Source organism: Haemaphysalis longicornis, unplaced genomic scaffold (assembly GCF_048455015.1).
Source record: "Haemaphysalis longicornis isolate Haplotype H1 unplaced genomic scaffold, Haemaphysalis longicornis Haplotype H1 scaffold_4, whole genome shotgun sequence".
Lineage (NCBI taxonomy): Eukaryota > Metazoa > Arthropoda > Arachnida > Ixodida > Ixodidae > Haemaphysalis > Haemaphysalis longicornis.
Genome location: NW_027526361.1, coordinates 110575185 through 110591005, shown reverse-complemented (window position 1 = coordinate 110591005; position 15821 = coordinate 110575185). Strand labels below are relative to the sequence as shown.

Genomic DNA, 15821 nt, shown 5'->3' with positions numbered 1-15821 from the left:
CATGGCACAACGTTTTTACTCAACTATGTAATGTGACCAAAGACCTACCTATGTGTCCTATCGTAAACCCTTGGGTTAAATTTGAAGGGTGATATGCTTTGATACCGTCTCACGTTGTCGTGGCACTGCTGCCGTCCTCAGCAGAGACAAGGCTCCGGCCTTGCAAAAAATGTAGAAGACACGCGGTGGAAGAACAGAAATCGGCGTTATTAGTAGTTTACATTTTTTAACCGTGTTCGCGCATTCAGTCTCGTGGGGCGTACAAGAACGAACCTCTGCAAAGTTGATTGCCTGAAGCAATCACTTCACTCCGGTACATGTATTGCTCGAATTAATATTCATACTCGTACAAAACATGACCCCAAAGAAGCTGCAAATTGGACCAACCTGAACAATTTTTTTTCAGAGGGGGTCCTTACCGTGTTGTGACAGGTTGTATGGCAAACTGTTTCGCTTATAAAAACTTCGGTGAACATGATAGTTGTTAAACGTGCACATAATATTTGGCCAGCGTGGTGCGAAGGAAAATAAAAAGACAATGTGCATTTGCAAACTTCATGGTGACCGCCAAAGCTTAGCGAACGCAATGCGGCAATGGTAGGTCCAAGCCTCACCATGCGGGGAGTTATAAGCAGGTGAATGTTGTCCGCAGATTCACAAGATTTTTGCAAGCTTTCTAGTGTTCGCAAGGAGGTTATACCGGTCTCATATGTCCCGAAGGTCGCAACCTCACTGCACCGTTAGTTTATCCACGGTGTTAAAACAAGTTTAGGGCCCCTTGAAGAAGTAGGTTTCGCAAGCCAGGAAATTAGGTGAGCGTACTGTTAGTATCTCGGAATGACTGAGCGGCAACCTGTGACCATCAGCCTCCGAAGCAAGCCATTACAGAACTTTTCTTGAAAATGCACACGGTCGTTCCCCGTCACCCCGAGGTCGGTCGCAACCGAAGGGAATTCAAAGTGCCGCAAAGAAACTTCGCCCTTTTGCTGGCACTGGAATTATTATAAGCGCGTAAAGACAGCACGGGCAGGGAACTATCGGAATGCGAGCAATGTAGAAATATGTCACTTCGCAGGGAAATCCATAGTGAGCGTGTATGCTCTCTGAAAGTTGTACAAGGACTTTGATGGGTTGGATCTTATTCAGAACCGTAACCGTATTCATCGTACCGTATTCATCAACCGTAAATATATCAACAAGAATCTTATAGTACAGTCATCCCCTCTGAAGCGAAATTGTCGGGGCGCATGTGTGCATTTGTGATAGCTTCGTTGTAGTGGGTGTTTCTACTTCGTCGAAAAGGCATCCCACGTACGGACGCTAGCACAAAAGCGCGGGCCATGTATTGCCTATAAAAGTACGATCCGCTAGTAAGCTTGTCAATGTCCCACGTTTCCCTTAAATAAAATCCTTGAGTGCTCCCACCGGCACGTCGTGACCTCTTTGATACGCTCATTGCGGAGGCTTCGGTCCTGTGGGCCGTGCCGTGGTTATCATTTGTGAGATACCAAACAGGGTTTAAATAGACAGAGATGTCTTGCCTGCAGTATTGCGGTGAACTGCAGGAAGCTTTAAGTATGAAGAATGTCAATTTGCATTATGTGTTGCTAGATGCCGGCGATGTTCGAAGACGTTACGTCAAAGCAAGAAATTGTTGGATGGGCTTGTTCATTAGCAGCGATGGATAGGGGAACCGTTGGAGGATATTGATTTATTTTAGGGTTTAACGCGCCGACGCAGCGCAGGTGATAAGGCGCGCCTTAGAGGAGGGCTCCGGATTAATTTTGACCACATGGGGATCTTTACTGTGCGGCGAAATCTCTTACACACGGGCGTTTTTACTTTTCGCCTCCATCAGAAAAGTGGCCGTCGCGACCGGGAATCGAGCCCGCGTCCTCGTGCTCAGCAGCACAACCCCTTAGTTACTGAGCCACCACGGCGGCGTCAGAAAAATACATGAGGTAGAGAGTTGAAATTTGCACGCGGTAGGGGACAGGTTATGAGCTATCCACGTGCAAATTTGAAACAGCTGGAGGAGAAAGAAATTGTTGCGAGCACGCAAGAGAGCTACAGGCATGTTTTCCTCTGTTCACACGTGAATAACTGCTACGTAGATTTTGAAATTTTACACCATTAGGACACGGTCACGGTTCATGTTTCACTGGAGTTTCAAACCTTGGTTAAGAAGGTGTTGGAAAAAATAATAAACTTATGTTCGCGACATTTTTATGTCCGTAATACCAAGCATAGCAGATGTTTGTCATTGCCGTCAAGTATAGGTGGAGCAGACTGTTAGAACGCAAATTATATATGCCGTGCACAGAGGCCGGCGAATGGTAAAAATTAAAATTTATACTTCATTACGACCTTTTACAAATTACCTACAGGAGTTTTCAAGTTCAAAAGCATTATACCTAATTTCTTAGGCGGCATAAGCCGTTTTAAATAGGCATTAATTAGCATTTGTAAGGCTCGTTTTGATATTCAACGCTTACTTTCTCCACAGAGACACGTAAAAAAAGGTAGAGGATGTACTTGGCATATAATCCAAAAATGAACATTGCACTCAATTTACGTCAACCCGCACTGGACAGCAGGAACACAAAATAGGCTTGGCGTGGGTAACGCAGCAAATCTCGGCGTATTTCAGTGTTCATGCGGCAAGTGCTTATTTTTTAGAGAACAAAAAAACTTTAACATGGCTTTTTAGTTAGTTGTAAATCGTCAAAGCTGAATAAGGGCGACAACATGTGGTGGAATGTTGTAAAAATGACGCGCGTTGTGGAGTAAATAGAGCGAGATATAAAAGAAGGTTCGATAACTACCCAACATAAGCAGTGACGTCCATTCCGGGTATTTCGCCTAATGCCCGTGTTTTACTCGTTTTGCTGGTGTTGCGGGGGAACATTGGGAATTTATGTAAATTATACCTTAATCAATTTTAGGCTTTTGTATTAAACTTGATGTATTTCTCATGACGCAATGGCATTGTTGTGCCTGACGCTAAGTACGATGTGATCATTACGTTCTTTTAAATGCAGGTTACCACAGTTTCGGGGATTTGAGGAAGGAACAACTTAACTCCAGTCAACCCGCACAGTACAGGAAATATTGTCTAGACGACCTCCAAATAGCGTGAATTGAATAATAGGCCCCTTAGTGCCCCTAACATGTGGAGTTTATAGCTCAACACAACTGTTCATTATGCCTTATAAACCTCCCTCATATAAACAGATAACTGTGCGAGTGTGTTTAGATTCATCTTTGCTCGGCGGAAAAAAACACGGACGAAAGACTGAGGTAAACACAGAGCGCCACTCACAACTGAAATTTATTTTTGAAAAGAAGAAACATATATACACACTCTCAGCGCATGTGACACACTGAATTGCATCACATGTTATCTAAATATGCTACTTCTCGCTGCTATAGTGGTAGGGGCGGCTGGCTGACGCATTTGGCGCCAGGTTTTTTTTATTACGTAGGTTTCGAGTACCTTCCTGGTTGTTTGACTAGTATGTTTGTACGAGTACGTGACAGCGCCGAACTTTGCCATGCATCCACACTCATCACACTGGTTTGCCAACTATGAGAGTTTGTCTTTGCCATTGTTGGCCCGTTCATGTTCCTTAAGTCGGGAAAAAGAAAAGAAACGGGTGCACGTGTGGATTGCGTATGCGTACAAACTTTCACACGGGCTTAAATATGTGGCTGCTAAGTATGGTATAAGGGTGGTATTTAAGTCACCAAGAAAGTTGGGAGGTATATACGCAGTCATCAAAAAGAAAGTGGAAGTAAAGGACGCAAAGCCAAGCTAAGGATGCGGCACAAAACATCGCTCCCAGCATGTAAGATGTGCCACAGGGGTGGTTTATGATATTGGATTATCCTGCCGAGCGAGCTATGTCGGACAAAGGGGAAGACGCGTCAATGTAAGATTTAAAGAACATGAACAGGCCATCAATAACAACGACGTACTCTCACAGTTGGCAAACAGTTGTGATGAGTGTGGATGCACGGCAAAGTTTGGCGCTGCCACGTGGTCGTACAAACATACTAGTCAAACAACGAGGGTGACACTTGTTAGCCAGCCGTCCCTAACACTATCGCTGCAAGAAGTAGCATAATTAGATAAACGCACGGGGTGGAATTCACAGTATCAATGATTTGTGCGCCTATATTTTGCCTTAGTTAGTTGCGGTTGATGGATTAACTCTTAGTATTTACTATGTCGACCTTGAGAATGCCCAACTCCGAACGTTTAATAGCGCAGAACTTCTTACGAGTGTATGGCAATCGAAGAAAAGTAGTAGCAAGCATTACGGCCTTCCTTCTGTACGATCGGTTTAATTCACACACGCATAATTTATTCTTCTGATGTTTCTTACTCTAAGGACGGTCGCAGAGGAATTGATTTCTGGAACAACACAGAACCCGTGACGACACTACATGGGAAATATGTCACGAACGTTCTACTCGAACGGGCAAAGGCTGTTATTTCTAACAGAAATAAAGCAAAGGTAAGTAAAGGCCTTCGGATAGATATATCAGTCTTCCTTATGCGGAGGTTTTCTGGTTCAGTGAGGGGTACTTGGGCAGCATAAACCAGGTGAAATTTCACAATGATGCGCTGTAATGCGTTCCTCACACCATGAGTACAAACTATTCTGATAATTTGAAACTAGAGGTAAATGTGAAGACCCAAACATGGCATAGGCGGTAAGCGAGTACCTCCCCTTTTTAAGGACAATGTGGTTTATTTTTCTACAGTTCTACATACATATGAAGCTATGGGCCAGTTCACCACCTTTGTCTCCCTCTTTGTGTCTATTGTTTTGTACCACACAGGAAAGCTTTTCGATTTTCCTATTCTACCGGTCGCCGTTTTAGTTACAGCCCACCTTTTAGTTACATAGCCGCACTTTTGAAATTAAGGAAGGCCTAGTCAACGCGTATTGAACTGTTCCCATCCTCACGAACTCACGGAATCCGAGAACATTTCACCAATGCAGCTTCGTCCAATTGGTTTAGTCACAGGCGTCAAATTCCTGAGACTTAACGGGCCACACGATTTGTGATAATATTTTATCTTGCTACTTGTGTGCGTGTTGCCAATAACGGTGGGTCATAGGCTCACTGTAGGTCCATTTTGGTGAGGTATGAAGAAAGGAGCAAAATAATATAGTGTACCTTAACGCAGGAATACGCAGCCGCATAAAGTGCAAGAAAAGAAAATCATTTACTGACAAAGCAATCAAATAATACAGTAAGATGGAAGTGAAAAGGTAAGCCGATATCCATATGATTGCGCGTGGAGCCTTTATTGATTATTGATTATTATTAATTTCTGCATGCCGGCACGTGTTATACGAGCTGGTGTGGACCGGCTCTCTTGATACAGTACTGAAAACCGGTAGCAGGCTCGCACTGTCCCCGAATGACTCTTCGAATCTACCTAGAAACCAATTGACCTTCCGAAATATCTTGGTTTCTCTTCGCCATGACTCCGTGCATCACATGCGCGTGGAGCCGTTTCCCGCTAGATGCAACTCAAGGTTCTTAGAGCAGCCAGCTTTCGCCACCTCTTGTTATATTTGCGGTGGAAGAGACGAAACATGATAAATTATACTTCCGCCCCATGGACTCAACAATGCCGTAAAACTTCATTAGGAAGCTCTAAAACACCGTGATTACCTGCAAAGAGTGGAGGGCGAGTTTTTATGATTCTTGTCCCGTATAATGTTGCCCATCTCACTTAGGCCGACATGTATCAATATTGCGGCGCAGTACTTTGTCCAGCGCAATGTCTTCGTTTTTTTTAAATGGGAGTGATACCTGTGATGTATACTGAACAATTGTGCATTTATAAGCTGTGGTGTTTAAATGTGGCAAATCGTGACCGATTGTGACGAGCCCTCTAAACAATGTGTTGTGGCTTCGGTTTCGGTGTCTTTTGTGTCATAATAATAAATTTCGGCCATCTCTAGAGTACCAAGCCTGATTGATAGCATAACGCGGCATCTCATGTCCAATCCTGGCGGATTCTCCCGGTTAATTCCTGAATATTGGGCGTGTTCGTAAATATTTCTTAAAATGTGCGAAATCACAAAACTGCTGGTGGCTTTGGGGTAGTGTCGGTTGATTTACCACCCAAAAGCCACTGGCTGTCTCCATTTCATCAACATTCGTCTATGAAAGCCTAAAACTCTAAATAATTGTAAATAAATAAGGTCTCTGCCGCAGAACAAAGTCCCTAAAATACTGGGCGAGACAATAGCTTTTTTAACACCGTAGGTACAGGAAAAGGGGTAAAATAAGACCTCAGTGAAATGAGAGTTTCAAATGTGTGCTGTTGAATCTCAAACCTGTGTTGTATGATGTAGATATCCGTTATTTGGCGCAACTTAGCTGCATTCCCTCCATCTTGAAAAGAAGGTTGCCAGCGGCAAGAAATCCTTCAAACGTAGAAGGTTGATATCCATGACAGCATATCTTAAACATATTTCCCTTATAGTTATGAGGTACCATGTACCCTATGACGCTTGGTACACCAAGCAGATTGCGATACTTTGTAGAACAAATTGGTTGCCAAATTACAATTGTCCCAATAATTCGGCTTCAAAGCTAGTAACGCCAGTAATAGTTGTATGAACACAACTTCCCATTTTGAAGCAGTTGCAAAAGAACTATCCTAGGAAGCAACAACGGTGGCCTGCACCATTCCGAATTTCAATCAATATGTCTGCTGCTGCAGCCACTATTCCTGTACATGCCGCACCAAGCTACTCACAGTGCCGGAGGTTCGGAGCTTCTCCAAGCACCCCAGGAAAATACAGCGAAGTTCCCCTACATCGGAGTTCCATCAAGAACTACCTACGCTGGTGGGTAGACCAATTCTTAAATAGCATTGCACTCACGTATGCGTGTATTTTTGTGAATCCCTAAATACTTCTTGGTGGTTTCTGTGATAGCTGAGGGGAATTTAATAACTAGTATTGAGATAAGAGAGGTGAGTTGGCCGCTCTGGAGAAGAGAAAGATTGAAGAAATTTTGGAAATCTGCACTCTTTGGGCTAGTTCATTCATATGGTGACAGCAGGGGATGGTCCGTAGAATTTTTCGAAGATGAGTGTACGCCCCAACTTACAGTATTAGGTATGGCCACTCTTGACTGTGAAAACACAATAGAGCATGCAATAAATTAGACTCTTTTTAAGGGACAGAATTTTTGCTAGCTGGGATAGTTGCAGGGACATTTCTTGGTTGGAACCAGCGCGAATCAAACGAAGACAAACCTGGGAACACAAGAGCGGTGGCCTAAGGACGCGATTAGGGGGAGAAGCTCAGAGAAAAGTACTACGCGGCCCAGCGAGAGCTGCACAGTTCCAATTCCGGTGTTTAAGTTCTGAGACAAAATTCTGGCGACAATGTCCAAAGTACGTAGGGGCTACACAGTTCGAGAAAAACTATTTCCACAGTAGGGTAGAAGTAAAAGCAGCATCAACGATGGTCTTGTAGCAACGACTTCTGAGGAGCGGGCATTGGGCGGGACGCCTTACAGTTTAAACGGAGTATTTTCGGCAAGAACGCCTAGCATGAATAGTTTAAGGCAGTAAGAAATGCCAACAGCGGGTGCAAAGTTGGGAATATTCTAGGGAGGAGTAGTCTGGGGGCTCTCTAGCACAGAATTATGAGCAGCTTGACTGTCCACCTTCTAGTTAGTGTGCACTGTAACCCGAGCGATGCACACCATCGTTATGTTCCACACCCGTAGTTTTACCATGGCCCGAGTGTGATGAACGTCAAGGCGATCAGAGTACGCCCTTCTGATTTTTAGGGGGCGGAATGGGAGTCATTAAGGAGGTGGATTGGGAATGGGGGTGAGGGGGATGGAAGCGCAGGTCGTGGTTTCAGGTCTCCTCAGAGTCGGAAGAGCTTAGCTCTAGGAGGTGCCAGGGTGAGGTTGGCCACTGTACTGGTTCGGCTAAGCTCAGGACGCACTTCCCAAGCCACTCAAAGCCACATGAATCGTCTTGAAGGCTGGTGCCCGTGAATTTGTAAAGCTCGTTTGGTGGTATCCATGCCATCCATCAAAGGAGAGCATGCATAACGGGTACGACGCTAACTCGAAGTATAGCCGATCATTGCGTAAAAGCTTGAGTCAGTCGAGCACAAAAGAGTAGTAATAGTTTTTGGGAGTACAGTACAGTAAGTAGCTCCAGCTCTCTTCATAGGTAGTGTGAGCCAGAGTTGATGTTGTTCCAGGCTCTCAGGAAAGCCTGAGACAGAACTGAGGGGCGTAAGTTGCTCTGGAGCGCAAATTGTCGAGCTTCGTTGGAGGCCTGTGATTGTAAGGAGAGACGAACAATCTAGGACTTGCGGTTGCTTCATGTGAGAAACCGCTATTCCTAAAAGAAACCGGCCTTGGTAGACGTTTCTGTGGTGCCCGTGCATTTTTACTTATGGATGGGCAGCCCAGATAAATTTATTAAGGGCGACTGCCCGTATCAGGGAACGGCAAGCAGTACAGCTAGCAACACCATACGTACTCCATTTTCTAGAGAAACGATAGAGCATTGAGTTTCAGTTGCGTTTTGTTTGATTTATATACTGTTTTGCGCTGTTTCGGCTTCCCACTGGAGCTGCCAGTTGTACAGCTTTCTCGCACTTCGATCTGATCGGGGTTATGGCAGCGGAAATCAAGACGCAAGCGAGATGTCGGGTTATGCACATCGTCAACGAACAAAAAGCCGTTTTTTTTCAGGGTCTAACTCTAAACCTGGCGTACGGATGATTTGCGAAAGGCTAGTGGCTGCTACTTATGGAACTGTAGTGGCAGGTATGGTGACGTGATTCAGGGAAAATGGCATGACTTGGAAACAAATATATCCTAGCTACACAAGTAAAAGCACACACCGACGTCAGTTTCTTATTTCGCCGCACGTGTTAGCCGTAGCCTCCACGTTTCCTTGATGCGTGCCAACTAGCTCATATCAGAGCGTAAACAAAGGTACAGCACTCGACCAAATTTCCTTCCGCACCCGGCACACACCCCACCCATTTGCACTGTAACTGTGTCTCCGTGGAGGCGGAAGTGGGTCCCCATGCAATGTTCCGGTGCAAGAGGAGGCTGGCTTCATCTCAGTGACCATACACGGAGTCTGAAGTCGTTAATAAGGATGCGCTTGTAACCATGAAATCGCGACAGTTACCCTCCAGTAGTCACGACGTGATGGCGCGCCGGTATGAGAAGCTATCAGTAGAAATTAAGCAACAATACAGCTGCAAAGGGGAAGAGAAGAAAAACACAAAAATGTATAGAATTTGGTGTAAAACGGATAGGAATGTTGAACGTGTTAGCACGTTCACTGTATTGTTTCTTTTGTGGCACCTTCAGGAGGGGTACTCTCCCTGTTTAGGTCTGTTTTTTTCCTCCGAGCAAAACTACGCGTCTGTTACCAAGCTATACTGCTATGCGAAGTAATGCGTTGGTCGCTATTTTGTGTTCAAAATCATTGCGGGGATGCAATGAATCAAGCATATAGAAGCCCTTCAGCAAGTATCAGCAGTTCTGCAGTTAACACACTGGCAGTATGACTCCCCACCAAGGCATCCGATAACAAAAACTTTCGCGGCCGACCTAATAAACCACTTATTGTATAAATGTATAAATTACCTATGCATCCATTGTTCCGAAAATATATTATGAAAAGATTGTGTGTAGTATTGTGTTCCGTGGACCAATAAGCGTTACAGTTGAACCTGGATGTAGCAAACGTTTATGTAACGAATTCGTGTGTTTAACGAAGTTTTCAATTTCCCATTGCAGCCCCATTCAAACCCACGTGTTGGTGACCTGTATGTAACGAAGGTGTTGAGGCGGTTAACCATGATGTAACGAATTCGCTCCGCTGACGAGCGATTGTTTTTTGCACTTTTTCGGAGAAATCGGCTGAATTAATGCAATAATTTAGTGCCGCAAGGTACGGGGCGTATCCAGTGTCAGTGCGGGGTCGGTTAGGTTCTAGGCCTGCCTGTCGACGTGTAGTCGCGAGTCTTTACTGCTTTCTGTGGGGTCGATTCGTGGGTGATAGCTTCTGCTGCCACAAAACTAAAAGGTTTGTATTTTCAAGAGAAGCTCGCTAGAAAGAGAAGAGGAGAGAAGCTCGGCGAGAAAGAGGAACGTCGCCGCCCGGTACCGTATTACAGCTAGCGCCCTCTGAACAGTTATGAGTGCGGCAAAGAGCATCAAGTTCCCGAAAAGGCGTGTTTTTGCGTACCTTTCTTCCTTGAAATAGTTAAAGGCAACCAAAATTGTCAAAAGCCATAAGTGATACTAAAGTTGCGTTTGGCAATACGGGTGTAAGTGACCTTGCTTCTTTGCAGTGCTGTGCTGTGACTAAGTTATCATCATCATCATAATCATCATCATCATCTTTATTTTTACGTGCCCACCAACAAACAGCCAATGGCCTTAAGTTTGTGGGAAAGCAGCAGGCTCAAATCACGCAGTTTCTCACAGTGAAATAAATCCTTAGGAGATAGTTCACCATCACTGATGTCTAGAATTTTGGTTTGATTTCTGCTCCCCTCACGCGACCCTTTAATCTAAACCTTCATGTAACGAATACCTGGATGTAACGAAAAATTGCGATTTTCTGCCAACATCGTTATATCCAGGTTTAACTGTATTCTCAGCAGTTTAACATTAAGATAACCGTTCTGTACTTTACTTCAACAGGAATGGTTGATGCCTTGGACCAGACAGTAGGTGAACTGCTGGAAGCCCTGGAAAAAGCTGGTATGCTCAAGGACACCATACTGGTATTCGCATCGGACAATGGAGGAGACCCCTACACTGCCACCGCGAACGAGGGCTATAACTGGCCTCTGCGAGGGACCAAAGCCACGCTCTGGGAAGGCGGAGTGCGTTCAACGGCCCTCATCTGGAGCCCCCGACTCACGAGAAGTTCCAGAGTCTCTACGCAGCTGATGCACGCAACAGACTGGTTGCCCACGCTGTATGCTGCGGCAGGTATGGGCAAAGTCCATAGAAATCTGGTGCTTGAAAGGGGCACAAGAGAATCATTATAGCAATACAAAGCCTCTGTTACGTGCATAATATACTCCAGATATAGTTGACTCGCAGCAGTTAATTTTCTTGCCCTTTTGTTTTTGCAGGCGGCCGTGTAGGGGATCTCGGGACCTTGGATGGTGTGAACATGTGGCAAGCACTGTCGCAGGGTACTCCGTCTCCTCGAACCGAACTACTCCACGAAATCGATGACTGGAGCGGAGCCTCAGCCATTCGCTTTCAGAACTATAAGCTTGTGGTGGGAAACTATGGCAACAAATTCGACACACGCTTCGAGGTTCGTAGCATTGAAGCCTTCCCCTTCGTTAAGTACCATTGTAGTACCCGTCACGTACCTGTTCTGGGTAAGGCCGAAAGGGCCGTAGCGGCTGTAATAGCGCTTCAGCCGGTCTATCGGTCACGTTGGGTGGTTAGTGTTTATTCTAATACCTATTGTTGTTGCATGCGTTGTTTTTACACACTCTTAGGTTTCAGGAGGACGCGGCAAAGTACCTTGAGTGCTAAAATGTAGCGGAAACAAAATATGGTTTGGGCCCTACGTTATATGGTTTGGGTCTACGTTAATAGCTCATTGGCGCCCGACGTTTTATTCATAATTAGAACCAGAGGCGATATTCCTACGTAGACATTAATCAGTCATTTAAACATCATGAGTTCAACTAAGGACGACGACAAAAGAACGGTGTGTTGCATTGTCCGGCTACTGGTTGTTTTCGTTCAACGAGCTCATTTCTTTGTAACATCACTCCTGTATGGTCCTGCTGACGCTACAATCCTCCTGGTACCCACACGACACAGCGGCAAGCTCAATAATGGCCGCCTGGGGTCGTCTGCAAGCTGAAATCTCTGGCTCCACCGTAATGTTCAGCTCAGCAGCATCTGAGCTGTGACGCCAAATTCTGATCGGCTGCCATGTCGGATGGGCTGTAGTTGCTACCAGTGACCAAAACAATGCAGCTGCAAGGAGTGCCTGTCACGTCTGAGGGTGCTGCCATTGCTAGTGATTATTTTACGCCGCTGATGGAGGTAACCACCGACCCGACAACGAAGTGACCTGCAGACAAGCCACATACTGTTATGACACCCTTCTTGTGTCGCTGGCGCCTCCTAGCAATCTGCTTCCACTCTAGCTCCGATGAAAGGTCCTGCCACGTCCCCTACCCTGCGGAGATCTTTAAGACAATCCAGATAGGAACTTAACATTAGACCATGGCAGAACTTCAACATCATGAACCTGCCCTCAAAGATTTTGCAGAAATCGCTAGATGGCTGCATCGGGACCACCGGATTTACTTGATCGGCTTATCAGTGACCTACATACACTGTGTTCACGTGGGTGACGTCCCTTAACGCAGTGTCTAAGTGGTGGTGTCTGCAGTACATAGCTCTTTCTGCCGGCACGAGTCTTAAAGTGCAAGCACCCCTGGCGCCACGGACTGACATTCGAGGTTATGTATTCACGGGCGTGACTCCAGACTCCCTTGATAATAACTTATTTTATGACAACATCCGTTCGTGAACAAAAAATTAGCTTGATTGTGCAAGTATTTAGAGATTTACGAGCTCCGGAATAAAACGAACACCTCTGTTTTTTGAGCCTGAATGTGGCAATTTTGTCTTCACCGGAGTTTCTTTTTCTTTGTAGCGTCCATTACGCCCTGAAACGCAACAACGGTGATGTCTATCACAAGAGGAATTTCCCAGATAACTAACCGTTTGGTTTCGTTCTTTATGCGCTATAGGAACTTTTGTCTTGTGGCGTCAATTAGCACCGCAAGGAAGTCGAAAATCCAAACTGCCGAAGGCTGAAGCAAGAGTCTACTGCAAGTCAGCCAAAATCCCAAGACAAAGCCCGCGCTACTAACCTAAAGTAAATGCTGTGCTCCCCGAAAGCGATGGGAGCGCAATCAATTAGGAAAAAAACGGTTAGTAGCGCAATCGGATAGACGAAGATTTCATCTCGCGAGGGACGAAGGTTCGTGTCCGACCACGGCAAACGTTTTTTTTTAATTGTTTGCACATGTTATTGTTCCCCGTTGCTGCTAACATTTTTTTAAATGCCTCAGCCTAGCTTGAAACCAAAGAAAAGAAACCAAAGTTGCGAAGCCCTGAAAAATGTAAATGGTTAAAGTTTCCGGAGAAACGAGTGCTAACTTTCATTTTTGGCTTCAGATATTTTGGTTCCGGTTGACTGATTTTGAGGAGTTGCCACTTGCAGCTTTTTTATTGCTTAACGCTCACATGCAGATTGTGGGTGGAACAAGGCCCCACGGAGACTTGAAAGCGTTGCGGCAAAACTCCAAGGCCGCAGCGGTGCTGAAACGTTTCTACGGAACACAGAACCCGTTGCTGCAGCCCAATATCAACGACTGGAGCGCGGGAGGAAACGTGTCGTGCGGACAAGGCAACGCGAATCAGAACTTTGTGCAAGGTCAACAGTACTACCTGTTTGATCTGTCTTGTGATCCATGCGAATTGCACAACCTGGCTTCTACAAACCCCCAGGTAAGAGCCCAAACTCTGAGAAGTCCTCGTAGGGCACCTTCTCTACGATGCTCCAGAACGACCAAATAAAGTGGCCTATTGTGGAAATTCGGCGAATGACGAGGCGGAGTATTAAATTTGAGAAAAAAGGGCATGCGTACTGGGACATTTCACAATGCAAAACACTTTGCACGTCTTACATGTTGTCCCTGAGCACACACCTTGCCTCTTTCTCCGGATTCGGATTCTCCGAATCCGCACACTAGGCCACTAATTGGTGAGGACGCCCTACGGCAACACCTTAGTCTGCAGCATTGTCGCGGAGTTAGAACTCCAAAATTGGAATGACTCCGGATTCATTCTACCTGTTCGAGATGCCGGAACGGAATGGGAATAGAATAAGCACAATGCTTTGAGGTTTGGAATGAGAATGGAATTAAGCGCCTTCAGACCCCAAATGGAATGGGAGTGGAATGGTCGTGATGTTTAGACGACACCCTAAACATCCCTGGCGCCTTTCGGCTGCGTAATTAGCCTGAGATTGCATTTTAGAAGCTTGTTCATACTCTGAGTTGTAAGCAGTGTTTTAAAGGCTTTGCTCGGCGCTAACTGCACCCGTTTTTCAATCTTTGTTGGCAATTTTCACTGCAGAAAAAGGTATTTTTATAGCTCGCATCGGCTCCACCTATCCAATTTGGCGGTAACCCGTTTTGGTTACCTTTCGCTGCAGAAAAAAATGTTCAAAATGTAGCAGCAGAAAAAAAAACGTTCAAAGTTTGGGGTTTTTGCTGCACTGTTCTTTGATATTGTTGCTTTGTTCTTGTGGTTGCCATTGGCATTTTAGTACAACGCTGTCAGAGCAAGCTTGATATTTCATCTGAACTATGTACATACTGCATACAACTGATTCGTTGCATCAGATTCACTGAAATACCCTTTCTACCTATTTTCTGCTTACCCACAGTGAGCAAAAGCAAATTTTTCATTATTGTTCTTCAGTAACTAAACAAAGCGTGAAGTCCCTGTTCTTAAACTAATTAGTCTGTAACAAAATATTTCGATACCTTGTGAGCAAATTTAGCTCCACGTATGGTTTCGAAGCGATCCGCAATAGCTCTGCAGGTTTCGGTAGAGATTGATGAGGCAACAGGGAGCTCTTAGTCGATGAAGTGAAGTCCGCGCACGCCGCCGACTGCTTCCTGCCCACCGCGAAATGTCTCGAGCAAATAAATACGGGTTTTGCTTCATTCGGCGTGAATCGTCACGTCTTGCCGGTGGCGCCATTAGGTCCGGTCTTCCTATGTAGGAAGACCGGACCTGTGGGTAAGCAGAAAATAGGTAGAAAGGGTATTTCAGGCCTTTTGTGGCATAGCTTTCTCTGTACAACTGTCCGTGGCGCCGACGACAGACGGGCGTCTCGGTGGCAGGCGCCATGCGCCCAGCCCACCAAGCGGGGGAACGCATCGAGAAAAAATTGGGTATGAGGTAGGGCAGGGTTAAGGGTGGGCAGGCGAAGGGCCCGCAGCCAAAGCGGAAGTGTTTCTCGCCGCAAGCTGGCACTGCAAAAGCTTGCAGCTAAAAATATAAAGTGTCCGTACATAAAATGACGAGTATCCATGGCCTTCTCCTCACCTCTCCATACCCGACACAAAATCAGCAGCCTTATAACTTCAAGCTGACCTGCTAGTCATCTTTCGGTATACGCCAGCGACTTGTCATCCATCTTTCCGTCTGTTGCGGTGGGGCCACGGGTCTCCAGCAACGGCGTATAATGTTCAAATATTAACAACGCCGATCCTCTCCGCTTTCTTTCCCCCTACACCTGCAGATACTATGAGATAGAGTTAAACTGAAACCAGGGCAGCAAAGAAAAACAATGTCGGTGAGGTCCATGTGTGCCCAGCCCCCACCATAAGCGCAAGGAAGCACTGAGCTTCCAACATCCACGCTCTTGTACGGTAGTTGGCAGCTGATATGTATGATTGCACTAGCTATTGTGTTCATAATGCCAAAGAGACAGCTGCCAAAGGGCGTTTATTTTTAACAGTTCCGGCTCCAGCAGCGCCCCTGGTTGCGAGTGTTAGACAGCTTTCAGCAGTGCAACGCCGTCCTGGGCTTCGATCAGAGTTAGCGGCCATCTCCTCCAGTTGATTTATTGATTGATTCTATGGTTTAAACCTGCCGACGCAACGCAGACGATGAAGCGCGCTGTACTGAAGGGCTCCGGATTAATTTTGACCTCC

General features: G+C 45.7%; 1 protein-coding gene across 1 annotated transcript in view; it reads left to right on the top strand.

The window, feature by feature from the left end:
- LOC144179927 (arylsulfatase B-like) overlaps positions 1–11192 on the top strand; it is a 36650-nt gene extending 25458 nt beyond the window's left edge. Inside the window, exons 5-8 of the mRNA XM_077708345.1 lie at positions 4395–4520; positions 6755–6881; positions 10741–10925; positions 11181–11192. Of these exons, the coding sequence (XP_077564471.1) occupies positions 4395–4520; positions 6755–6881; positions 10741–10925; positions 11181–11192 (450 nt within the window). The remainder of the gene's footprint in view (positions 1–4394; positions 4521–6754; positions 6882–10740; positions 10926–11180) is intronic.
- The last annotated feature ends 4629 nt before the right edge of the window (positions 11193–15821 follow it).